The following is a 27,223-nucleotide window of genomic DNA, read 5'->3' as shown; positions in this document are numbered from 1 at the left end:
TGCTTTGCAAATTCCACTTTCTTTGTTACAATTCAGGTTATGGCAAAAAGCTGAGGACTGTATTTCTGAACAAGCTATTAATACTTTTGCTTTTTTAGTAGTCTTGAAAAAAACATATCAGTGGTGGCATCTGAACTATGATGTAGAGCAAATGAAGTAGTCCATATTGCTATAAATGGCATCATCCCAATTGACTTAAATCCCCTGTAACATCCAGAGAACCTGGGAAACTGGAAAATAAGATTAAGCAGGCGAGGTGTCCTTTTCTTCCCTGCTCTATTTTTCTGGTGATGCGATTTCATAAGTAATTGGTAATGCCATTTATGATGACAACTGCCGTACTAGGGAATACAGGCTATATATATTATCTTTACAAATTCATAACAAGCATCCTATAAGCCTATAGCCTTTGTTACTTTGAAAGCTAAGGGTTTATTTTAAGTATTGTAAGTACCAGAAGAGCCCGGCTGACACTCAGCTGCTAACAGAAAAATTGGCACTTAAACTACCCAGCAGCTGTGTGAGAGAAAGGGCAAGTGGTCTACTTCCATAAAGACGACGGCGAGGGAACGTGGGGCCACTGTGGGTCAGAATCAACCTGACACCACCACCCATGAACAGTATCAAAATCCAAGTTAGCTTAGTAAAGGGGAAGCAAATACAATAAAGGAAGGTAAAGAGGGAGGGAGAATGGGAGACGAGAGGGAATGGAGTCTTAAACTTGAGAACAGGCAATAGCAAGGATTTATATAATTGAAAAAATAAGCTACCAACTGTGGTAATTATCTTCAGAAATCAGGTATTGGACTGGAGTCTAATTCCATAGAAGATATCCTGATCAAAAATGGAAAATGCAGGACAAAATTTAAAATTCTCATGAACTCTAGACTTTCTGGAAAATAGAGGATGGATGAACCCTTGAAACTACTGCCCTTAGATAATCCTTAGACATTAATCCAAAAACATCTTCTTAGTCATCGTAAAGCAAAAATGTCATTTAGTTTACTAATAAGTAAGGTCTGCCTGGAGCATTATGTTCTAAAAATCTGTATTTTCTTTAGCATTGGCTATATCGGATCAAATGGGCAGAATCAATTCAAAAGGTTGCATAAGAACCTTAAGGGGCAGTGAGCTTATGTTAATGAGGGAGGAACAGCTCAAGAAAGAAAGGTAAGAATAGTCGAACAACTCTGAGAATGCACTCAGTAAAACGAAGTTGTCCATTGTCCATGTGAAATTGCTGAATTGGTGTTTGTTTTACTGTGTAATTCTCAACAATGAAGTTAATAAAATTTAGGGGAAGGAAACTGTATATGGTGCCTCTGGATTTAATAATTATGGGACCAAAGATGATGTTTTCCTAGTAGTTTTGGGATGGAGCAATAATGCTCACTCCAGCAGTCACGGATCACATGTACAGACATCACCAGAGGAGCAGCTATTGGCCTCACCAAAGCATCTTCCCCGCAGACAAAGAGAGGCAGCCGAGGGTCAGAAGGTGAGGCAGCAGTACCCTGCAGAAAGGTCAAAAAATGATGGCAACAGGGTTTTCTTGAGTCCAGCATTCCTTAGCAATAAAGTAGCTCATCTGAAACAAGACAAGAACCACAGGGACATCCATTTCTTTCTTTTCCTCTTTGTCTTAGAGCAAGCCACTTAGAAAGACAGAGACACAGCCTGAGCTGCAGAAGTTGAGTGTAACTGAAGAAGAGTCAAAATTGCATGCAATCCCTAGAGAGCTGTGAACACGCAAAAGAGGGTCTACACTTGTGTTGTTGTCAAGCCTAGTACAACTCACAGTGACCCTGTGAACACCACACCTGAGCCCTGCCCTGACACATTTGAGATCATTGTTGCATTTGCTGTGTCCACCCATCTCACTGGGGTTTTCCTCTCCTTTGTTCATCCTCAACCTTTCCAAGCATGATACCCTTTCCAAGGAATAGCCTCTCCCAGCAGCAACATGCCCAAAGTATGTGAGACAAAGCTTTGCCATCTTTGCCCCAAAGGGTCGCTTTGGCTGCACTTTTCCCAAGACACATCTGTTTGTTCTTTTGGCAGTCTGTGGGATACTCAATGATGAAACAGAATTGACCGGAGGTCTCTAACCTCTGCAGAATACAGAAACGGCATAAAACTCCAATTTTCTGATTCCCAAGCAGGAGTTGATTGGGTTTTGTGGAAGAAGCAGCCAGGGGCTCTTACCGCCAGGAGAAAACATGCCCAGGAGTTCGTGGTGCCATTTACCTCGCCTGAACTAAACGTGTTTGACTCCCTCCTTTGACAGATCTTAACTCATTTAAGTCTCTGCTCAAGGAGCCGACAAGTTTTCTTGCTACTGACCGAGGCTCCCTTTGTTAGCTGTCCTTTTTTTCTCCTGCCTTTGAAGCGCTTTTGTGCAATCTTCGAGTTTGTTTTTGTTTTATTTTAGAAGCACTGTCATCCAAAAGATGGAGTGGCCTTCGTTATTCTTTTAACTTTCACTCTGAACCTTTCACACTTCTTGTTGGATCCTTTCTTGTCAGTTTCTGAACACCCTGAAGTGTGAAAGAATTATGACAAATATCAGAGAGAAACAGACAAAAAGCCTTTCTTCCGCTCCCACCTCCCCCCTCACTGCCCCCTCAGGGTGAGAACAGAAAATTTCATCTCTGATAGAATCTGACTGGAGGGCTCTTCTCATAAAAAGTTTCTGTATTAAAGTAGCTACACCACATTGGCAGGATCCCAGAAAAAGTTTTCAAAGCCTAATTGGTGATGTTTGAATAGAAGGCGCTATTGTCAGCTTGATGTGTTCGGAAAGGAACCATCGGCCTCTCAAACTGTTACTCTTGGCCTTGATAATGGAAAGAGGACCAGTTCCATAGCAATGCGCATTCCATGAGTGCTGAGTACAGGCAAGGCTGATAGTCACTCCACTCATCTGTGAGTCATATCTTACACAGAGTAATTTGTCAAGAAATAGGAAGAGTCCTTGCTTCACAATGAGTAAGCTCTCAGTTGCTAACAGAAAGACTGGCAGTTTGAGTCCATCAGTAGATCTGCAGGAGAAGAGACCTGGCTAGCTGTTCCTGTAAACATTACAGCCTGTGAGATCCTCTGAAGCAGTATATTATCCTATAAGGTTGATATGGATCAGAACTGACTTGACAGCACCTAGCAACAGGAACTGTCTTTCAATGAACATTAGATTCCTGTGGCCTAAATTGTTTTTCCTCTCCATTCTAAATTTCAACTTGAAAGGATTATTCATTTACAGTGTGGAAAGAAGTGCAGACTTGACTTGGATGTGTACGGATGGTCAGGGAAGGTTTCTCTGGGGAGGTGACCTTGAAGGAGAAGCCTGGAAGAAGTGAGGGAGCTAGCCTTGTGGTATCTGGAGGAAGAATGTTCCAGGCAGAAGGAAAAACAAATGCAGGCTTTGAAGCAGGAGTGTTCTTGCTGCAGGAAATGCGTAAGCAAAGGAAAAGTGGTGGCCTTGGACAGAGAGGTAAAATAGGTGAACGCACAAGAAGACATCATTGTTAGGATTTGAAATTTTCTACCGAGTTAGATGGATCAGAGGAGTTTGATCTGGCTTTCATTTTAAGGTCATTTTGACTGTTGTATTGAGAATAAAGAAACACCTTCCTATGAGAAACCGTTCAATCCCCACCACCCAGAGGAACGTCAGAAGGAAATATTCCATATTTCATCATCACATACTTGTATTCACAACTCAACTCATTGCCATTGAGTCAGAACTGACTCATAGCTGAGCCTCAAGTGGCGTTTCAGAGGATGTAAATCACACAGGAGGGAGCTGACCGTCTTCCTCCTGTGGAACTGGTGGATTAGAACCCCCAGAGGTGCCACCTTTGTGTTAGCAGAGTACTTCCTTATCGACTACACCACCAGAAGGGACACAGTTCAATCCATGGCAGAGAATGAGAAGTGGAAGTAGACTTGGGAAGCAAATCCAATAGAATTTTCTTCTGGGTTTAATGTAAAATGTTAGAGATAATTCCAAAATGTTGAGACTGAGCATCTGGAAGAATAGAGTGACTCTTGCTGAGATAAGAGAGTTTATAGGAAAGGTGATAGCAACTGGGAGCTTGATTTGGGACATATAATTGAAGGTTTTGATGCCTGTTATATATTAGAGTAGAAAGATGTTAAGTAGACATCTGAATATCTGAGTGTTTCATACAGGGGAAAGGTCAGGGGGTGGGAGGAGATATACCTTTGAGAGTTGGGACAGGATCAGATTACATAGTGCATAGTGAGAAAAAGAAAATAATTGAGGGCTGATGCAGAGTGATCACATGAAGGAACCAGCAAAGGAAGCTGAAAAGTTCAAGTGATGACCTGTGACAGGCATGTCTACTAAGTTAAGGAATCAAAGAAGTGAGATTTGATCATTGCATCCAAAGTGATTTAGAAGAATAGTTTCAATGGCATGAGCTCAGGCAGAGACTAGGAAAGAGAAACTGGTGTCCTGAGTATAGACACATCTTGGGAAGTATTGCTTAAAAAGAAATAGAGAAATTGAACAGGAGCTCTGAGTGGATGTAAGTCAATGGATGGAGGCTGTTGGGGATTTTAAAAAGAGTTTAGTTTATTTGTTCTTGTTGAAAATCTACACCACAAACTATATGCCAATCCAACAATTTCTTCATGTACTATTTAGGGACACAGATTATAGTCTTCAAAGTATGCAATCATTTTCACTCTCTGTTTCTAAATTATTCATTAAATCACTGGCCCTGTAAGCTTCCTACATACCTTTTCAAGCTATCAATTAAAATTGGCAGTTTGATCCCATACAGGTTGTTCAAGGAAGACATTCTTTACTAATTAAGTCTAATTGTAACTGTTATTTGCTGTGAAAAAGACTTCAGGGGATATTTTTTGGTTTAAAGATTACCTCAGAGCAATAGTTTCAGGTATTTATCCAGCATTCAGGAATCCAGAACGTCTGGATTCCATAAGCATTTGAAATTCTGCTTTGTTAACTTGCTTTTAAGAGAAGCTGTTACAACACAGTGTGGAGAACACTCCAATACATAGGGCAAAACAGATAAAGGGGAGAAAGTTTATTAGAAACTCTTAGATAACTACTCACTGAATAGAAAAGATATTCACCTTTAGGAAGAATACTGGTACCTGGCAATACTCTTTATTCTATGATTAAGTTTTGGGGTTTTTTTCCTACTTTTTTAATTGTGATTTTGACAAAGGTTTACAGAAGAGTTGGGTTTTCATTCATTTGTGTTTGTACATTTTCTCCCTACCCCCCCCATTTTCACTTTTAAAAAAAAAATTTTGTTCGTTGTTGCATAATTTTCCCTTCCCCCACCTCCCCCATTCTGGACTGTTGTCATACAAATAATGCCTAATCATATATTCCTTTTAAACAGTTCTTTCCTTCATCTGTTCCAATGAAGTGTTCATTATTTATCCCCCCTTTTCTTAGTTTCCCCATAAATCCCATGTCAGTCCTATTTAATGTGGGGTTATACAGTATTTGACCTTTTGTGTCTGAGATATTTCACTTAGCATAATGTCCTCCAGGGTCACCCATGTTGTTTTTTTATGAGTTCCTTGTTTTTCCATACTGTGTAGTATTCTATTGTGTGAATATACCAAAGTTTTTCTATCCATTCGTATGTTGATGGGCACTTGGGTTGCTTCCATCTCTTTGCTCCTATAAATAACACAGCAATAAACATGGGTATACATGCCTATGATTAAGTTTGTAAGCAATTGTGTTGTATTTTAAGACAATATTTTCAGAGTGAGGGGAGACATGTAGGTTAGAGGTAAATCTATACACATTCACTGGTGAGCTGACTTCCTCATCAAAGAAGTAAACATTAAATTATTAATAATATTTCAACCTTAAGATTCTTGTGTTTTTACATAACTGTCATTTATTTGGATGTCATAGTAATTCAGGTTGAGATAAATTTGAGAAGGAAGTGAGAGAAAATTTATAGGCAGAAGAAATGGCAAGTGGGCTGTTAACATCCTTTTACAGAATTGTTTCCAAGCACTCTACAACAACCCTCCAACAGAGGTATGCTAATTACAAATGTCTTATCTCTTACACAAAGTCAGCAGGCCTTTTTCAGCCTTTGTCTGGAAATGCTGTGCCGTTCCAACAAGATGTCTGTGTGGTTAAATTCCACTGCATTTTACTAGAAGACCAGACGTGTGCTGGTGATTTAATTTACTCAGGGTATGAACAGCTGTATTAAAGCAGACCAGTTACAAATAATAATGAATACCAATAGTAATTAAAGTCTGTGTAGTGCTTTACAGTTGGCCAGTAACTGAATTATATATTATTTCATTCTTTAAACATTTGAGGGATTTCTGTGTTCCATTGTTAGGTGCTGTATGGAATCCCTCTGGATTCATATTGGCTATATTGAGGCAAAGCACTCAGTAACGTTTTCTAGGCTGTCATCATTACAGAAGTAGAGTAGGACTTCACCCCTCAGGCTTGAATGAGTTAGAACCACCAACCGCTTGGTTAGTAACCCAGTACTTAACTTTTGTGCCACCAGGGCTCCTTTCTCTCCTCAGCTCTCATAAATCAAGTCAAAGCTGACTCATAGAAGACCCTCCAGGATGTTTCCTCAGGCACAGAATGGAACTGCCAATCATTCTCCCACATCCACATCCTTGTCCTCGCTGCTGGTGAACTTGAATAACCAGAGAGGTTCCACCTGTGGGTGGGCAGGGCAGCTCCCTACACACCACTCCATCAGGGCTCCCAGTCGTGTCCTGAACTCTGGGAAGTTAGTCAAGTAAAAGTGCCCTATCCCATGAAGCTTAGCGTGTGCTGTGCAACAAACAGCCTGGTGGAATAAGTAGGACATGCATTTCTACTACTCCACTTTTACACGAAGAAACAATAAAGCTTAATTAAAACTTAACATGAACATCACTACTTTGCTAGGAACTAGGGCCCCAGATGAAATCATAACACTGGTGGTGTAGTTTTCATTCTCAATACTTTTTAAAAAGGAGGACTTCAGTGCTTTTTGTGCCCTGAAACAGTATCTTCATAAACATGATAAATTTATGCAGTGAAAATGCTTCTGCATCTTAAAAGAATCATTATAGCATTCAGACTAATAACTATGTGTCTAGAAGAAGAACCATTTTCTCTTATGAATACACCAGTTACAGCTGATCCACCTTAAGCCTGTGCTCTGTGAGCCTAATGAATTATTTACTGCCCCCAAATTACCATGATATCTCAGAAAACAATCTAATACACTTCCAATTTTTTTCACAACTCTCATAACTCAAATATAATTGATTATCTTGAGTTTAAACTCTTAAAAATTATTACCTTTATAAATATTATTTGTACTGACACTATAATGGAGATATTTATAAGAGTGCTAACACTAAATGATCATTTATAGAAATATAAACTTTTTAATAATTTTTTAAAAAATTTTTGTAAAACATTTTAAGTTTAGCATAGGGCTCTTTCTCCCCTCTTAACTTTGGTGCTTTATGTGACCACTGGGAGATGTGTTTGGGGAAAGGAGGCGAGACCAACACCCCCACTGCTCTCAAGTCAATTTCAGCACAGAACAATGCTCCATTAGGTGTCTGGACATTTTGGTGAGACTCCCCATCTTTCTCCCACAGAAGAGCTAGTGGATTCGAACCACACACCTTTTGGTTAGCATCGTGACACATTATATATAACCAGGGCTCCTTAGTAGACTGCTAAGTGGAACTTTTCTGGTGGATAAAAGTAGAACATAGAAAATACTATGTGGCGTTTCCTTTCTGTCTCATTGGGTCACTGTGAGTCAGAATCCACTCGGCAGCAGCTCACAGAGTTCCTCTCCACACATCCTAAAGAGAGAACTGCTAGAAATGGGGCCCTGGTTCCTGGTCAGGGGTTACTAACTACTCTCTGCGCTTTCCGTTCCAACTTGGGCCAATCTCGTGTTCTTCCAGGTAGAACTGTGGGCCCCTCCAGGGTTTTCAGTAACTGGTGTTTAGTGGATCACTAACCCTTTCTTTTGAGTCACCTCTGGGTGGATCTGAATTGGAGCCTTTTCAGCTAGTGGGTGAGCACCTCGCCATTCCCATCACCCAGGGACTGCCTTTGAGTTTACTCCTGGGTGATGAATCCTACCCTGTCACAGCCAGCCTCCTGTCCTTAAAGGCAAAAGATGCATGGAAGGGGTGAGCAGAGGACTGCCTGAGTGGCTGTGGAATGAGCTGAGAGGCTGCCTCCTTTCCCAGGGGAGGGAGACAGACTGTGTCCAAGCTAGTTGAAGGGGAGGTCTGTGCAGAATGCTTATCCAAGGGTGCCTGTGGGAGGGGAAGTGGGAATCTCTCTCCTCAGTGAGATTCTGGCAGGAAAAAGCTTTGTTGATGCTTCCAGCCCCTACCTGGACTGGAAGGAGATGTCCAAGCAGAGGGAGACCCTCTGAGCGTACGAATGGTTAACATGCTCATCTGCCAACAATCAGTTGGGGTTTGTGGTAGAAGGTGTGATTTACATAGAAGAATTAGCTCTGAGTGTGTACTGAATGTGCTAAAAACCTACAGTGTATTCTGGAATTTTGTTTTGTGTCTTCCTACTATGGAGTTGTTAGGTACCATTGAGTCGCCTCTGGCTCTTAGCAACAGAATCTTCCCAAACTGGCACCATCCTCACAATCTGTCTTGCTCAAGCCTATTGCTGCAGCCATAGCGTCAGTCTATCTCACTGAGGATCTTCCTCTCTTTCTGCTCTCAGAGGCAAGAAGACCAAGATCAGATAATGTAATGAGTCTAAAACTCAACTTTTTGGAGAATAAATGTTTAAGAGTTCCCTTGGAGGACGTTGCATCACATCTAAAGAGGAATCTGGGAGCTGATTGACATGGAAGATGTTTGGAGGTCCCTCTTGGTCAGACCAAGGGTATCTTACTTCCTTATCAGTGACTGGAATGCCAGTCACCTGAGAATCTGTCCCCAGCCAGCATCCAGATGACAGTCCAAGAAGGGACACAAAACACAGGTATAAGTGTGAATGGAGACACTGTTATAACACAGGAAAGTGCTATTGAATCCCTGGTGGGAGGAGATAATGTTACAGTCAGAGATAAAAAAAAAAAGTTCTTTTCCACAATTGATGATAATCTTCTTTGCTGGGTTTCTGCCCACTTTGTGGGTATGTTCTTATTCTCTTCCTGCAGCCATTTTTGTCCAATCTCTTTGTACATCCTGGAGATGATCTCAGTACTTGCTTTGTGAGTGTAGGCACGCTGCTATTTTCTGTAACTCATTGTTATGGTGTCTGTAATAATGATGGAATTCAGGGAGGGAGGGGAGACAGTGGAAAGATCAAACTTAGAGACCATTCACTTAATCTTGGCGTTTTGGGCTGTAACTCTCAGGGTGGGATGTTACTTTGGTGTTTGGTTCTGAATAGACATTAGATTAATAGTGTGAAGGAGAGCTTGAATTATGGAGCCAATCGATTTGATTAACACCCATTGTTCCAGAAAGTTTCTGCTTGAGTTACAGGGAGCAGAGCTCGCTCTATGTCCAGTCCCCAGCCCCTCTTGGTTGCAAACTCCTTCCTGCCAACTCATCACCACACCTTCCCACAGCTGGGTGACACACTGACGTCACCCTTGGCAAACCAGAATTTGATCCTCAGGAATACACAGAGGAGAGAGAACTAGGTTCATCAAATGGAACAATGACAAAATCCGGAGTCATTCTACTTCCTTCTTTGCTCTTGGACACTGAAGATAAGAAAATAAAAATGGTTAACCAGAATTCAAGATTTCCTTTTTTCCTCTCATACTTAATAAGACTATTTATTCTCTGAAATGAAGGTTGATGGGAGGGAGGGTATTTCCAGTCTTGTTGGCAAAGTATAACAGTTTGTGGACTCTTTTTCAAAATGTTAATTTCTTGCTAGTTTTTCTTCATTTAGAACTAATGTATAAATGGTCTTTCCCTTCCCCCAAGCCTGTGCCAACCACCCTAAAATGTTTTTTAGAGAAAAAGCATGAGTCTGAAATCAATGATTATACCTTGGACATCCTAAAATGCTTGGTTTTTAAAAGTATTGTTATTGAGAATCATAATTCTTTGCTTTTTATTGTTTTCCTCCTTCCTCTCCCTGAGGCTGCCCTGCTAGTTGCCATGTTTTAAATATTGACAAGATAAGATAGTTTTCTGTTTATATCAGCAGTCGTCTGTCTGTGAAATATGGACGAATCAGAACGCTGGATTTCCTTTCTCAGCGATTCATCAGGTTCATAACGTAAGGTTACAAACGGTTCTCGCTCCTTCCTGAACTTAAGCTGTGTGATGTGTTGCCAAGTGTTGTCAAAAGCTGTAGGTACTACGTCCTGGCCATTCAGAAAATACGTAATGTCTGGTGAACTCAGAGACACCTTGTCTATTCTGCCTCGTTTACTGTGCCACGTTACGAGTTGATGTGCAAAAGTTGTCCTGAAATGAGAAGCGTACTTGGTTTTAAAGTCTGCAGTTAAAATCTGTCCCATGTGAGTTTTGGCTTTCATTCCAAGTGTCTGTGTCAACTTGCTCTTACAGGAAAAAGGAAAAGGGTAAATAAATTGATATATACACAAATATATATCAATGTTATTCTCCCCCATCTCGTCCTTCCCCATGTCCATGGGCAAGTGAACCCATGATGCCTAATAATTCTCTAATGCTCGTATGCTTTCCTCATAAGAAATCACTGAATATGATTTGCATGATGTTCTGTATAAATCTGATGCAAATGTATAGAGGGCCAAGGGGTGGAAGAGGCACTGTTGCAGCTCTGAAGTAGTTCTCAGCCTTTTTCTATTTGGCTTTACCAAACTGGTCATGGGAATAGGTGCAAAGTTGTCACCTCTTTGCCTTTGAGCTACTTACTACTTCCAAATTTACAACTCACTTTCAAATGATTTAGGAAGAAAAAAAATCTTTTTGTGTTGTAAATATACATTTTTTTAGTTTGTTTTGTTATTTTTTTTTTAATGGCAAGGAGCTGTGCTGACAACTCAAAGGCATGTGGTTCAAATCCACAAATTGTTCCGCAGGAGAAAATTGGGCAGTCTCCTCCCATGCCATTTACAGCCTCTGAAAACCTGCTGGGCTTTCAGCTGTGTGTCAGTTCCCACTCAATGACACACAACTACAAAAGCCATTTTCATATTCTGCTAAATATTCCTCATTGATTAGTCTGCTATCTGAGAAGCTGAGGCATGTGGTTGAGAATTGCTGTACAAATCCTAGGGGTGGCATGCAGGGCCTCTCTTGGGGTGCCACATAATACACACCCCCCCTTCTGTGCATGAGACTTCTGGCTCATGGGGACCAGTATGCTCTGTGAATTGCTGCCTGCTTGGTTACCAGTGCTCCAGCAGTGACTCCTGAACTGTAAATATGAACGGAAGCTTTTATGTCTTCACAAGTGGTCATCTCTGCTCTTTAACGGCACGAGGAACCAGTTTGCTCTAACCCAATGCATTTGACCAAAGTAGCATTATTTATTCTTGAGGATTCCATGAAAATTTTACAGCATTCTGCTTATGTTGTGTGAATGTTTATAGGGAGCCTTTTTCTCACATTCACATCCAAGTACATGTGTATGTATGTGTATATATACATATATATGGATAAACATACAGCTCTCTATATAGCCATCTTAAATGCCACAGAATTAACAGAAGTCAATGCCATTCAATAAGCTTTCTATATCTTTGAGGAGCCCATCACTGAATTTGTTCACAGTTACTGAAAGTAAAACCTTAAAATAACAATTATTTAAAATGGCTTAAGTTCTTCATCACATATTCTGAAGAAGTAGAGAATAATGTTTGTTAATATTCAGATCTAAATTTACAAGCAGGTAGGTGGGGAAAGTTCCCAGTAGATAAAATTGAAAAGCTTCTGTTGAAATAAAGATCCATTAAATCCTAATTTTAATTTTTTTAAAAGAACAATTCAAGGCTTAGAAAATACCATACCTTTCAGTGCCTGTTAGAAAGATAAGTCATAATTATGACATTTAATTATTTACTGAGATTCTTTGGATGCTTTTTCAAAATAATAATATCGTTTTCTTCTTTTTCTTTTTAGAATACATAGAATACATCTTTAATTTTCCTTTTCTTAGGAAAGGACTACATGAATGATCTGTTTTGTAATTTATCTTCACTGTCTGATGCACAGATGAACTAAAGTCATATAGCTCTTTGCCAACTTTTGAAATAATGCAATATTTTCAAAGTTAAATTTAGAATGTGCCATCTAATAAAAATCTACCTATAGATTTTTGTGAATTCTTTTCTCTGTGCTCTCAGTAAATCAGTGCATTTTTCTTTTCCAGCTGATCCTATAAGGGAAGGTACAATTTAATTACTGAATATTAGCTGTGTGGCCCAGTTTACAGTCCTTCAAACTCAGCCAGCTCTACAGTTAAAGGAAGCAGTTAACTTATACCATTAAACAGAATCAGTTCTCCATTTAAAACTCCAGTCTCAAGCTATGTTTGCCCTTATGTTCAAAGACTGATTTTTATTTGAATTTAAGTCGTTTGGAGGGATAGTGAATGGTGGACCTACATTGTCCTTTATTTAATTGGTGTCTTTTAGTGTGTTGGCAAAAACTTTGCAGAAGCCTTAAAGCATGAATATTTTTTTAAAAAAGAATAACAAGAAAAAATATCAAAACAAACTCTTTTAGAATTGCCTAAATCCTTGGAATGTTGTTGTTAATGTTTGGTGCCAGTGAGCGGCTGCAGCCACAGCAATCTTGTGTACAACACAACAAAGCCATGCCAGATTCTGAGCCATCCGCACACCTCCACTGCGCTCAAGCCCTTCCCGGCAGCCACCGTATCAGGCCTTGTTGTGGAGGGCCTGCTTCTGCTTCGCTGATTCCTTTCCTGAGCATGACGTCCTCGTGCAGCATCTGGCCCCTTCTGATCCTACCTGATCGAAGAATGTGAAACCACCTCTCACTATTCCTTACCTCTACGGAACACTCTGGCTGTTAGAATCATTCAGATACATAAACCTAAACGAAGATTTCCTCTTAAGTTTTTTCAGCTCTAAAGAAATAGCCTGATGCCATTAGTGAGAGCACCTTGAATCAATTTCATTTGTCTCCTGTCATTAACCTCAGTATGCCCTCTCAAGAGCACTACAGTCTGAAATTTAAGGAGTCATTTAAAATATAACCGAATTTTGCCCTAAACATCTCCTACTCCATTTTGTTAGGGTAATTAAGTATTATTGTAACATCCTTCCAGTATTTAGATCTGTTTCTCATTAAAGGCAATATTTGATTATAAAGTCTTTTTAAAGACCCTTTTAAAACCTTGAGTTCTTTTTGAACTTAAACTATTTTTAATTGTAAAATTATTAAATGTAATAAAAACGTGCCTGTTAGAGATATGAATGCACTCTCTAACAATATCTAATACTGGGTCTCATGATTCAAAATTATTTTACAGATGAGGCAAGAACCCTTTACATTTGGTGACTGGTCTCCTTGGTTTCCCCCGTTGCCTGTTCCTGTTATCATTCCATCTGCAGAAGAGCTGAGATTTCTGAACTCTGTTTACACCAGAGTTCATCATATAAGGCTGAATTTCAATTTCACCAAAGGTCCAAGGCTATACCCGTCCTATTGCAATAGCTCAAAGCCAAGTTCAGTTGATTCGATCCATTTGTTCCAAATAAATGAATCCCAAAGAAAAGAATCAATACCTACAAGTTGAGTCTTATACATAATCTTGGACCTAAGGATTACACACACAAACACAAGTTGATGAGTTCCTGTGAAGAAAAACTTTTCTTATTAATTCAGTCTTAAGAACCCTCTTTCCTCCATTTGAGAATGAAATTCTGGAAATAACATGAAGGATGACAAAACTTGGTTTCTATTTCCAGAAAGTTAGATTCAGTTCCCTGGAGGGAATTTTAAAATATTTGGACTGGAGCAATGTTTCAGAGCCACAAAGAAAATGAAATAAGGATTATATTCCTCCTCTCTGTGATTATCTTTCCCCATAGCACCTAGGGGAGGCTCTGTAAGATCCTTCTGGATTCAAAGCCGGTGATATGTGGTTTCTGGAGGCAGGCAAGCCGTTGATGGCACAGCATAAGCAGAGTTCAGTGGATGTGGTACTCATTCTTTACGTGACTATCCAGTGGGGTGAGCTGGATGGTTTACGTCCTGACTGAAGGGTTAGGCGCTGGGCTCTGTGGTTCCCAAAGTGGCTGCTACAGTTGATTGGAATGATATAAACGACTGGATCCGTGTCTGGCTGTAGTTCTGCTTTACGTGTATGGGCTTCATAGAGATGGTTAGTTTTACAAAAGTGCCTGAGTTGGCTCAACAGTTAAGAGAATGATTTTTGCGTATGATTTGCATGCTTAATGTACTAACACAGAAATGTTCCCATAACCCTTTGCTTCACCGGACCCATCCCCATCCTTCCAACGCAACCCATGGTACTCTCAGCTCCTCCCATCTCTGTTCAGGCTTTCTGGAAACTGCCTGCTGAGCTCGGCCAAGGTGTACCCCAGTGAAACAATAACAGGGCTAACATGAATCAGCGCTTGGTTTGAGCTGTCATCTGTATGCACAGAATGGATCACAGAGTGGATCTGCCAACCTGAACCTCCTTCTCTGTCATTCCGCAGAGTTGTGTGCAAACTTCTGTTGTTCTGTTAACAGTGTTACTTGTGACTTAAATGTACAAATACCTGTTTGCTATGTTGTTGTATGCATTGTTGAGGGTGTGGGGAAAAGGGGAGGCATTGAATGGGGAACTAGATGGTGATGGGGGAGAACTTTATGTCAAGATTCCATAGGTGCATATTTTCAGAATCTTAAACACATTCATTTTAAAGGTTTTTGCAACTATTTTCAAAATCATATTAAAGTCCACATAGCCTACATTTTGAACCTTATGCTAATTTTTTGAGAGCTTGTTCCAGTTGAGATAATAAAATTTTGAGAAAAGAAGACAGAGAATGACTCAGAATAGGAAACAGGAGAAAACCATAACTGCAGTCTGTCATTGCTTTCTTACAAAATGAAAATCCATGTATATATAGAGAAACCTCAGGAGTCAATGAGTTAGGGCTAGGTCACAAAACAAGAAGATAAAGCAAACATAACAGATGATGTCCTGACATTCCCCACCGACAGGGGACAGGAGAATCAAACAGTAATCAGGTAAACCAGCAACTCTAGATGAAGTGACACTGAGAGCAGCCGCGAATAGAGCGCAGAGAAGTCAGAATGCTGACCCATCACTCTCCCCAGTGAGAACCCAGGAAACAGCGTGATGGGAACCTTGTCCTTCCTGCCGCTGGGCTCAACAAGCTCAAGGTAAAAAAAGCTTTGATAAAAAGGCCTGCCCAAAAGCAGTTTGAAATCTCCAGAAAAGGCAATACCTTTGCCTAAAACTTGGCACATGAGATGGGCTGCTAATATTTTCAATCTAACACAAGTCTAAACCATGCTGAACAAAATATTGGTCATCCTCCCCAAAGCACACACTGTGTTTAAACCCTTCCTAGAGAAGTGTGGTCTTTAACCTTTGGATGGTTCTAGATCCTTTCAAAGAATTTCATGAAAGCTATGCATTTTTGCCCCCACAGTGTATTCCTACATCTAGAATTCAGGGTTCTTGTCCCAAACACTTTGGAAATCCTACATTGACAGTCCTCCAGAATGCCAACCCATTCACACCTACTTCTAACAGATTTGGTCTCTAACCAGGGCTTTATTCAGTTTGAGAACATATAAAACCTCTTTACTCTTTACCAGGTAATTTTTTTTAATTCTGTAAAATCATGTGAATCAAGGCTAGAAGAAATATATCTACTCAGATAAAGAATTGAATTTTTTTTTAATTTTTTTTTATTATTTTTTATTATTTTGTGTGCGTGTACCGTCAAATCAGATCTGACTGGTACAGGAGGATATTGCACCTCCTTCTCCGGCAGAGCATCTGGTGGATTCGAACCGTGTTCCTTTGATCCAGATTTTTTTCTCAGCGAAAGAATAAGACAATCACTTATGTAATATGAAAATTAGACCACAGTGTAAGAAAAGACTTGTCAACACAAGCCTTTCCTGGAGATGTTTGTACTAAACAGTTACAGTAAAATAAAGCAGGAGAGAGCTAATCTCATAGGAAACCATCAGTGAAATAATTGGGCATGTATCTGGCTCAGTGAGTTTCTGCTTTATATGAAATATCAGCATAGGAGAGTGTGCTTGTGTTTGAGAATCAGAATCCTCAAACACATGCATATATGCACATAGATCCAGACTTGGTATTTAAATATTTAATGGCCTTTAGTGTTTTTGGAGTAAAATAGCTATAAATATGTAAACTCGTCATGATGACATTATTTCTAAACAGTTGAATTCATGTAAGAGAAACTCATTGTCATCTATGAATATATTCCCTTTTGAAAACTGACCTAAGATCATACTTAGACAACTTTTATCCAGAGAGAGATGATGGTAGGTATCATATTTAGGAATTTAAATGGAATTCTGAATTCTAAATAAAAGCACTTCACCCTGAAAACTTCCATCAAGTTTAAAAAAACAGACAATTCTTTCAAAGATTGTATGTTCTTTTCTGTTGTATAACACCATCTATCAATGAATAGCTAGTTTAAGAATAGTTTTGTAGTTTTAAAAAATTCCTTACATTAGACAGGCATTCTAAAAATAGAAACATTCAAAAGTCAACTTTGAGGACAGTTATGCTAATACACATAAAAGTAACCGAGCATCAGTAAGAACAGTGTATACACATATAATACACCTAACCACATCTGTGAGCGTGTGTAAATAAGATGAACTCAGGTTAGTTGTTAGGGAATGGATTTTGCCTGTTGTTCACATTATGTCTGGAATAAATATGATTTCAGACAGGAGACTGGGGAGAACCTTCTATTACGTTGCGACCTCCGAATGAAGCCACAGCCTCAACTCCAGTACAGTATTGGCAGCATCATCCCGAAAAGCTCATCTTCCAATCGTGTGATTACAAAGCTTTCGTAAGTTCCTCCATCTTCTGTACTGGGGTCCCGATAGGGGTAGAAGGCATATCTTTGGTTAGTTTTCTTTCATAAGAAAAGAAGGTGCAGTACTTTCTCTTTTTAAGGTAGCCAGCCTATTCAGAGAGAAAGTTAAAATAGTGCTTTTCACCCTTTGTCATGTCCTTTCTTTTTCACTCTTTTATTCTTGTGAGCTTTAGATCTGTTTTTGGTTTCTTACATAGTTGTATTTTTAAAAGAAGTGGGGTGAAGCGCAATTCTAAAACAAAAATCAGTATAAATGCCAGCATGTATGTACTTCTGCCCTCACTCCCCAGTGGTCTCAAATGTTGGGGCTACCACTTCATATAAATACAGGTTCTTTTCACTTCCCCATTCAGATTAGATCACTGTTGTTTTATTTTGGGAGATGAGAGACTTAGTTATGCTTAGCTGAGAATTATGAGTAATGTGAACAGGTAAATGTTCAAAAGATGTGTAGGCTTTGCAGCAGGTGGTGGTTGTCATGACTACCACAGGAAAAATACCTGAACCCTCTGTATTGAATTGAAACTGCCTCTCTCAATAAGAAATGTTTCAATTAGGGTAAACGTTCTTGAAAGAATTGAAAAGATAAGAATTTGACCCAGATCAGATTTCTTGATGTGATGAAGATGTAAACAGTCTCCAAGCAAAGCAAGCTTCCTTTTTGATCCTGTGCTGTCTGCTCCTCTCCTATTGCTTCCTTACCTCGCAGCATTGGGTGTATTTCAGCTGTAATGTCCCCATCACTGCAGCACTGAAATGCTTGCTGCTTTTTTCCAAAACTCAAACCTCTTTATCTCTTCACTTTTTTGGAACACCAAACCTTTCTTCAATGCCCATGACCCAGCCCTCTGCTATGTTGCCTGGGGTACCCGCTCTTGAGTCAGAGGTTACTCATCTTACACAACCAGCTCTGTTTCTGCAGAGTACCTCCCTCTGGCTCAGCGAATATTGTTTCATCTTGTTTTTACGGTTTTTTTTTAAATTGTGATTTGTAGTAAAGTTTACAAAGCATCCCGGTGGGTTTTTTCCCTTCAGTTAATAACTCATGCCTATTTTGTCCCATAACATTGATTATATATTGTGTCTGATTGTCCATTCATTCTACATTGTAAGAAGCATCCTATGAATCCCTTCTAAAATAATTTTTTTTACTTTTGAAAGGGAGTGTGGAAGACTTTTCTTTTTTAAAAAAAAAATTTACTGTTTTGTGTGTATGTGTGCGTACCATCAAATCGGATCTGACTGGTACAGGAATAGATTACCCCTCCTTCTCCAACATGTGGTAGAATTGAACTGTGAGCCTCTGGGACTGCAGTACAGCTTCTTGCCACTAGGCCACACGACTTTTTTGTTTTTGACATTTCAGCCAACCAACCATTGGTCTTGGAATCAAGTCCGCTCCCTGGGTTTCAGAGTAGAGCCATGTTCCTTAAGGATTTCTGTGTCTGTGGTTTGGGGAAGACTTGGCTTCTGAAATGACTGGGTATACACAGAACTCAAAACCACCCAGGGCCTCCTGGAGGCTATCAGGGAGAGAGACAACCAAAAGAGGAAGGAATCCTGGAAGTTGTACAGATTGAAGACTAGTCAGTTGATGCAAAGGCAGAAACAGATATTTTGCTTACAACTATTTGCACTCAGCGTGAGTGGCACTTTGCAGCACCGCAGTGTTAGATGAGTGCAGAGAGGCTGGTAATTCCTAGGACTCACATTTCCCATGCTGCTTCCACCTTTATTAAGTCTTCCAAGTGTCTGTTTGCAACAGGGAATCGGGATTCAGCTTTCTCTGTTGTGAAACACACCCTTTCTCTCTCTACCCTTCTCCATCTCCCCGTTCTCAGGTGGATCACCCATAGGACACACAGCTGTGAATGAAAAAGGTCCAAAAATGCATCTTTGCCTAAGAACAGTCCAACATTAATTACCTATGCAATCAAATAAGCCCAAATGGGGTACATGTTCCTCAGCTTCTCAGCTGTCTCATACAACCCTGTAATTACATACATAGTGGCGTGATTTCTTTTTTGCAGACACTGCTGCCTCAGGAAGAAGAGAAAACATTTTTAGATGCCCCATTTTGCAGTTAAATATGATTTGAAATATAGTCTCTTTAGAAAATGCTGCAACTTACTATAAAGAGCAATTTGCTCTCCCCAGAATTTTTGGTCATTGGGCTGCATTGATTGGTTAGGATTAGTTGGTTCGCTTTTAAAGTTTTACAGTAATTTATAGCCGAGAAGCCTAGATCTTGATATTTCCCCAGTTTCTTTTTAAATCTTTACTGAGTGTTATGTGTTCTTTTTGATAAACCATTGCATTTTTTTATTTTAGTATTTAGGTTCTATGCTGATAAAAGAGCTCAGGGGGACAGAATCCACCCAGGATGCTTGTGCAAAAATGCGGGTAAGTTTGCTAAACTATGTTACTCCTCGTAACTGTAATAGTAAGGGTGCATATAAATTGCCACATTTCAAATTACAGATTTCTTTGCCTGTTACCTAAAAAGGCGTTTGGTTTTGTTCATGCTTCTATCTGAATTTATCTCACTGTAGTTTCAAGGTATGTATCAATTATGTTGATATTTGTCTATTACATTGCAATTACTCTGATTTTGAAAACTAACATTAAAAAAAACCCTTTAACATTTATGCATATGCATTGGCCATTCTGAAAATTAGGAAAGAAATAAGCATCTTAGTTTACTACAAGAAAATGTTTTTAAGTATCCAGTTGGCATTCTGAAAATATTTATTGAAAAGATCTCTGTTGTTGTTGTTACATACTGTCAAGTTGCCTGCGACTCATAGCAACCCTATGTACAACAGCTCTGAACCCTGCTCTATCCTATGCCAATCTCACTGTCTCTAACACACCTACTCCCATAACCCCAGTCACTGAATGAATCCACCTCATAGAAGGTCTTTCCCTCCTGCGCTGTCCCTCCACCCTCCCAAGCATGATGTCCCTCTCCAAGGACTGGTCCCTCCTTGCACCATGTCCAAAGTATGCCAGGTGAAGCCTCAAAATCCTTACCTACAAGGAGCAGCCTGGCTTCACCCTCTCCAGGACGAACTTCTAGTCAACCAAAAATTATCAAATGCAAAAGCACTGGGAGTATATGATGACACCACTGTTGTTGAGTCCCCATCAGTTGTTTCTCTGTGACCGCATACAACAGAAAGGAACACTGCTCAGCCCTGCACCGTCCTCACCATGATGAAATTTGTAGCCACTGTGTTTGTCTAGTTGAAGAAGCTCTTCCTCTGTGTTGCTAAAGCTCTACTTTACTGGACATACTATCCTCCTCTCCAGGAAGTGGTTCCTCCTAATAGCATGGCCAAACTACCCAAGATGCAGTCTCACCATCTTTGACTCACAGGAACATTCTGGCTGTATTGCTTCCAAGACAGATTTGCGTGTTTTCTCGGATGTCCATGGTACATCCAGTTTTCTTCACAATTCAAAGGCATCTGTTCTTCTTTGATTTTCTTTATTAGTTATTCAGCTTTCACATGGATATGAATCACCTGAAAATGCCCTGGCTTGGATAAGGCTGGCTTACTTTAATCTTCTGAGTAGAAAGTTTATATTCCTTATGTGGCTTCTTAATTATTCTGTGTTTTTAAGTATAAGATGTAAGTGGGGAAATCAACTTAATTTAGACCATACTAGGATAGGAAAGGTTGGCTAAATGTCAAGTGCTGTGATTAGTAACAGTGGGTCATGCTCGGGTCAAATCTCACCCATATTACAGGTCCACCTTAGCTTTTTCGTTCATTTGTTCTTATTCTTTGTTCGTAGTAGATTTATAGAGGATATGAGCTGACTTTAAGTACAAGATCTCATGATAGATGGAGAAAAGATTGAGGTGTTATTAATTATTTCATCTTACTTGGATCCACAATATATACTCTTGGCACCAGCAGTCATGAAATCAAAAGATGAGTTGCACAGGGGGAAAAAGTCCTATCAAGGACCTATCCAGAGTTCTAAAGAGCAACATGGTCAATTTAGAAACTGAGGAGCAACAAATCCAGACCATGGTTTTCTTAACTGTTTGCTGCGAATCTGAGAACTGAACAATGACTGAGGAAGACAGAAGAAGAATTGATGCCTTTGAGTTGTGGTGCTGGAGAAAAGTATTGAACACAGCGTGGACTGCCAAGAGAACAAATAGATCTGCCCCAGAGAGGGTGAAACCAGTTTGCTCCTTGGAGGCAAGGATTTTGAAGCTCTATCTCGCATACTTTGGCTCCTTGGAGGCAAGGATTTTGAAACTCTATCTCGCATACTTTGGACATGTTGCCAGGAAGGACCAGTTCTTGGAAGGTTAGGTGGTCAGCACAGGAGAGGAAGAGATTGACATAGTAACTGCAGCAGTGTTGTCAGGTGTGTCTGAGACATAACCTGTGAGTGAAGTTGGCTCAGGAAAGGGCAGGGTTCGGAACCATTGTTCATAGGTTCCCTATGAGTCATAGTTGACAACAACAACAATCAGTACAAGAATATTAGGCTGAGGGAGCACGGATGGTACAATGATTAAGTGTTGAGCTATTGACCAAAGGTTGACAATTCAAATATGCCCATGGACTCTAGGAGAAAAATCTGGCCATCTACCCTCCTAAAGAGTACAGCATAGAAAACTCTATGGGACAGTTCTACTCTGCCACCTGGGGTAGCTATGATTTCATGGTCCCCCAACAACAAGGTTGAAGATGATACCAAGCTGATTTAATATAGCAAATAATCAAAACCAGACCTATGAGTCATAGCAGGTGAAACTTGGCTTTCATTTCTGGCATTTCTTTTATATGAACAGTTTGTGGTGGAAAATATTAAAAAAGCATAAGTGAACTAAAATATTTATGAAGGTAAGCATGAAATATTTCTTGTCTGGCTAAATATATATGATAAGAAGCTGCACTGCAGTCCCAAAGGCTAAAGGTTCAAATCCACCAGCTCCTTCGCAGGAAAAAGATGGGCCATCTCCTGTGTTATTTATGGCCTCTGAAAACCCACTGGAGGGCACAGATGAGACGGTTCCATCTTGACGGCAACAACAATTAATAAAAATTAGACTTGTGCATGTGAGCAAAATAGTTAATGGGGAGAACCCTAAAATCATTATATTTCCATCCACTTGCCGGGTTGTACGTAAATTGTCAGTACCATGAAATTCTTACCCCGTACGGTGTTTATTGGGGCTGGGGGACAACTCTGAGTTCTCACTGCGTTTCTCGAAGTTTGAGGTGTTGCTGGCTGTTGGTGAATAAGCTCTGACTCCTGGCAGACTTAGTGGAACAGAGGAAAACCCAGGAGTTCCTGGCCCTCCTCCTCGTGTTCGGGATGTCTGAGTCTGAGTCAGTCGGGGCTGCTGTGTCAGTCATCAGAGCTTTTCGCTTCCTTGATACTTGACCAGACACAATGACTTTTTAAATGATTGGTCTTTCCTGGTCATGTGTCCAAAGTAAGCCAGCCAGTCTCCTCATCGTCCCTCCTCAGGAGCTTTCTGGTTGTCTGTCTTCCAATTGATTTGTTTTAGCTTCTGGGCCTAAGAGAGGCCTTTTTCATCATAATGATAACATGGCAACCACTAATAATTGTCTTGTGATGTGCCTGACTCTACGTTGCTGTTGTGAGGTGCCATCAAGTCAGTTACATCTCAGAGTTGACCTAGGAACACACTAAAGCCCATCGTTAACAGTCACAGTGTAGTTGTGGACCCTCCTTCCTCTCTGACCCTCCACCTTTCCAAGCATGATGTCCTTCTCCAAGGACTGGCCCCTCCTAACAGCCAAAATGCTCTGCATATCTCATTTAATTGCTACAATCCTATGAGATTAATACAGTTATTCTTCACATTGAAATTTGAAGAAACTGAGCCTGAGAGGTGGAATAACTTGCCCAAGGTCACCCCATAATGAACTGCCAAGACGAGACTGAATTTCAGGTCTCTTATGGACTATATTCTCCTGCTCTTCTGGGCCTTTTTTCTTACCTAAAAATTAGGTGCTTTGGACCAAATGCCCTTAAGAATTATTCTTGGTTTTTAAGACTGATACTCGTATATTCTAAATATATATCTGCTCTAAATGATGTCACCAATGAGAAAGCTTCTCAGTCATCAAGCCTCATAATAATTGTAGCTATATTCATGAGCATCTCTGAGAAATTAATTTGGCATCTCTGATTTAATAACTTTGAGTCCAGCTATTCAGTACTATAATCAGCATAAATACTGCATTGAAAATTCAACTCGATCTGTGATTTGAATTTCAGTCAATTTCTTAAAATTGAATGAATCTGAAAACCCATTCTGAGAGCAATAACAAAGCCATTTTAATAATCTCCGTGGAGAATAATTTATTTAAATACATTTCTATTGCTTAAAATGAAGCATACTGAAAACTATCTATTTAGAAGCTATTCTTCTGTTTTGTGCATTTTTCTAGCTTGCTACTCTTGGTGTTTATTTTGGGTAGTTTACATGAAAATAGAAACTTTATTGCTTCTTTTAATATCATAAACTCTTATTTCTCATCTTGATTAAATAAATTATATCTGTTTTGGATACAATAGCTTAAGCAGTCAGCAGGTTCATTGGAGCCTTTCAATACCAGATGTGTAGGATTTATTTTCTGGGACTCTGTATTGTGATTTAGAGTTCTCATCCAACAGTGCAGATCTCAGCTTTCAGTAAATTTTCACTTTGAACTCAAAGGTGCTATTTTCTGTTTACAACACGGTGGCATTTTCAGCCACAACTCCCAGAAGAATCAGATGTCTTATGGGAAATACTTCCAGAATGCAGGTCTTCTTGAAAGCTGATGTACAATAATGCTATGAGACCCAGGTATTACATAAGAACATTTTTCTTGGTTTTCCCTTTTAATGGTATATATATATGTGTGTGTGTGTGTGTGTGTGTGTGTGTGTGTGTTTCATTTCTACAGTAAGCATATTTAAATAAAGACATAAAAACTTCTTTCCCAGAGTGTTTGCTTATTCTGAGGAAGGCTTCTGTACAGAGACCTTGCTAATAACAAAGGTAACTGAGAATTGACTGGTGTCCTCATAATGCTAATGACACCCAAGAGAGGGAAGGCCCTCGTTAGCCTGGAGGATCATCATAATCCATCCCAAGAATGAGAGATGTTGTGGTTTGCCAATGAGTCAACACTGACTCCTATGGACTCTCTAAGAGAGAGTCAAAAACTAGCCCATAGGGTTTCCTAGATTGGAATCTTTACAGAAGCAAATGATCAGATCTTGCTCCGGCAAAGTGATAGTGAGAGTGAAGTGACAGTCAGTTTGCACCCAGGTGTTTAAGTAACCATTACACCACCAAGGTCCTTCTGCTCAGGAGAAATGAGCTTATTATTGCTAAGCTCAGTTACCACCTAAGAACTCCAGTGCCAGATCTAATACAAATGAATTCTGTGCATTAATTTATTTACTCCTAGCAGCCCCATAAAATAAATGCTTCTGTTGTCCCCACATAGCAATGGGAAAGCAAAGGCAAAGGAAGTAACTTTCCCAAGGAGACACAACTAGCAAGTGGAGGAGCTGGGTTTTGAATCCTGGAAGTCTTAACTGCACCACCAGCTTTCGGTCTGTCCTGCCTCTCTCCAGTGCAAATGAAGCATATGTTGTCCTGAGCTCTAACAGAGCTTTGCAAAAGAAAGACAAGACAGCTCTCTCATGCTTTTAAGATATCATTTCAGGAACCCTCAAAGAGTCTGTCTGCTAACACTGGCTGAACAATTTATGTACAGACATACCAAGTCACTGGGGAGTATGCCAGTGTTTTAACATAAATAACAATTTAGCAGTGTTTTAAACTGTTTTCTTAACTGCTGTAAAAGTTTTATGCCCCCAGTGCTTCCTTTAACCCTTTACTTTTTTTGCCTGAGAATAACCACGTGCAGTAATCCCCCTTGGAAGGCAGACTGCTTCTAAAAAGTGGCAGCCTTGTTAATCTTCGGGCGCACTCCCACTCCATCATATCCCCGGGGTCACCATGAGCCAGAATCAACGCCAGGGCAACCAGCAACAACAGCAGAAAGTAGATGACATGTTTAGTAGTCGCAATTGGCCCATTTCTAAGCTTGACCAGTCATCTATCTCTAAGGTTCCCTCTAGTTTTGAACCTTCAACTCAACACCGCTGAGTATGAATTAATTCATTGTTGACCCTCCGTTTGGTTTTTCAAAGGATTTAAATTGCAAAAGGAGGAAATTGCCAATCTTGCTCCCGAGGTGCACCTGGTAGATTTGAACTACCTGCCTTTGGTTGGGCATTGCAACCCCTTACCCAGTAGACAACCAGAACACCTTGAAGATAGGATTAGACTAGTTTTATGGTAGGTTTTTCTTATATGCATATTATTTCAGTTAAAAACATGCCCTAGTAAACAAATATGCAGCGAGCAATAGGGAATTATTCATTACTTGCTCAAATTTTTTTCTCCTTCAAACTCTAATAACAATTGTTCCTCTGTAGATGCAAACTCTAAATAAAATCCCTCATAACATTAACTTCTGAATTACATATATATATATACATACATACATACATACATACATACTTGGATCCACAGTCAACACCCTTAGTGCCAAGAGTCATGAAATCAAAAGATGTCTCATAACAGATGTTTACAGAATACTGTAGGGCAACTGAAATTGTTAACAGTGTCAGTTTGCTTGGATCCATAATCAACACATTTGGCACCCGCAGTCAGGAAATCAAAAGATGAATTATCTTTGGAAAATCTGCTGTCAGGTACCTCTCTAGAGAGCTGAGGAGCAGTGATGTTAGTCTAGAGACTAAGGTGCACCTGATTCAGGCCATAGTCACCACAGTTACTTGTTAAGCATCAGAGAGCTGGACAGTGACCAAAGATGACAGAAGAAGAATTGGTGTCTTTGAGTTGTGGTGCTAGAGAGAAGAGTATTGAACATACCATGGACCACCAAGAGAATTAACACATCTGTCCTGGAGAAGGTGAAACCAAGCTGCTTTTTGGAAGCAAGGATTTTGAAGCTCCATTTCACATACTTTGGGCATGTTGCCAGGAGGGACCAGTCCTTGGAAAAAGACATCATGCTTGGAAGGGTGGAGGGACAGCACAGGAGGGTTAAGGCCCTCCTGATAATATGGATTGACACAATGACTGGAGTCATGAGGGTAGGTGTGTCAGAGACAGTGAGATTGGCTAGAGCAGGGTTCAGAGCTATTATGCATAGGGTCACTATGAGTCATGGTTGATTGACATCACATAATAACAACAGGGCCTCCACAATAAAAAGACTAATAACCTAGTAACAAAATTGTCAAAGGCCATGAAAAGACCCTTCACAAAGGAAGACATTCAGAGAGCCAAAAAACACATGAAGTAATGTTCAAAATGGGAATGATTGTATGAAACATAATATATACAAACTTTGTAAGCAAACCAATATAAAATAAAATTTAAAAAAAAATACACAATGTGATGCCCTCTCACGCTAGTAGCAGTAGCAAGGTTTAACAGGAAGCAATCAATAAATGTTGACAGGAATGCATAGAGATTGGCCCACCTGGTGGGACTGTCAAATGGGACAGCCACTCTAGAAAACAGTTAGTCTGGTGTTTCTTCAAAAAGCTGAACATAGAAATTCCACATACCTCAGATATTCACTGCTAGGAATATAGCCCAAGGATGTCAGAACTTGGAGATATGTATACCTATGTTCATAGCAGTGTTATTCACAAAAGCCAGAAAATGGAAACAGCCCAAATGCCCATCAACAAATGAATAGGTTAAAAAACTGTGGTATATTCACACAATGGAAAACTATGCAGCACTAAGAAACAGTGATTTCATAAAATATTATATAGCATGTGAGAGTCTAGAAAGCATGATACTGGGTGAACTACCTTGGTCTAATAATGACAACTGCTACATTTGACCATTGTTGTTGTTGTTGTTATGTGCCGTCGAGTCGTTTGCGACTCATAGTGACCCTATGCACAACAGCCCTAAACCCTGCTCTATCCTGCGCCAACCACACTACCTCTGACACGCCCATCCCGATTACCCCGTCACCGAATCAATCCATCTCATAGAGGGTCTTCCCCTC

General features: G+C 40.0%; 1 protein-coding gene across 7 annotated transcripts in view; it reads left to right on the top strand.

The window, feature by feature from the left end:
* The window catches only part of ANKS1B (ankyrin repeat and sterile alpha motif domain containing 1B), a 1,992,519-nt gene that overhangs the window by 1,905,078 nt on the left and 60,218 nt on the right, over positions 1 to 27,223 (top strand). For 5 of the 7 annotated variants that reach the window (XM_006888515.1, XM_006888510.1, XM_006888509.1 and 2 more), the window contains 2 exons: positions 16,947 to 17,075; positions 19,434 to 19,505. In XM_006888515.1, the coding sequence (XP_006888577.1) occupies positions 16,947 to 17,075; positions 19,434 to 19,505 (201 nt within the window). Of the gene's footprint in view, positions 1 to 10,213; positions 10,286 to 16,946; positions 17,076 to 19,433; positions 19,506 to 27,223 lie in introns of all 7 variants that reach the window. The other 2 variants (XM_006888511.1, XM_006888513.1) reach the window with 1 other exon arrangement.

This window comes from Elephantulus edwardii, unplaced genomic scaffold (genome assembly GCF_000299155.1).
Source record: "Elephantulus edwardii isolate Elephantulus edwardi_28Jun2011 unplaced genomic scaffold, EleEdw1.0 scaffold00068, whole genome shotgun sequence".
Taxonomy (NCBI): Eukaryota; Metazoa; Chordata; class Mammalia; order Macroscelidea; family Macroscelididae; genus Elephantulus; species Elephantulus edwardii.
Note: the sequence above shows the minus strand (reverse complement) of the source record. Positions and strands in the feature narration are given on the sequence as shown.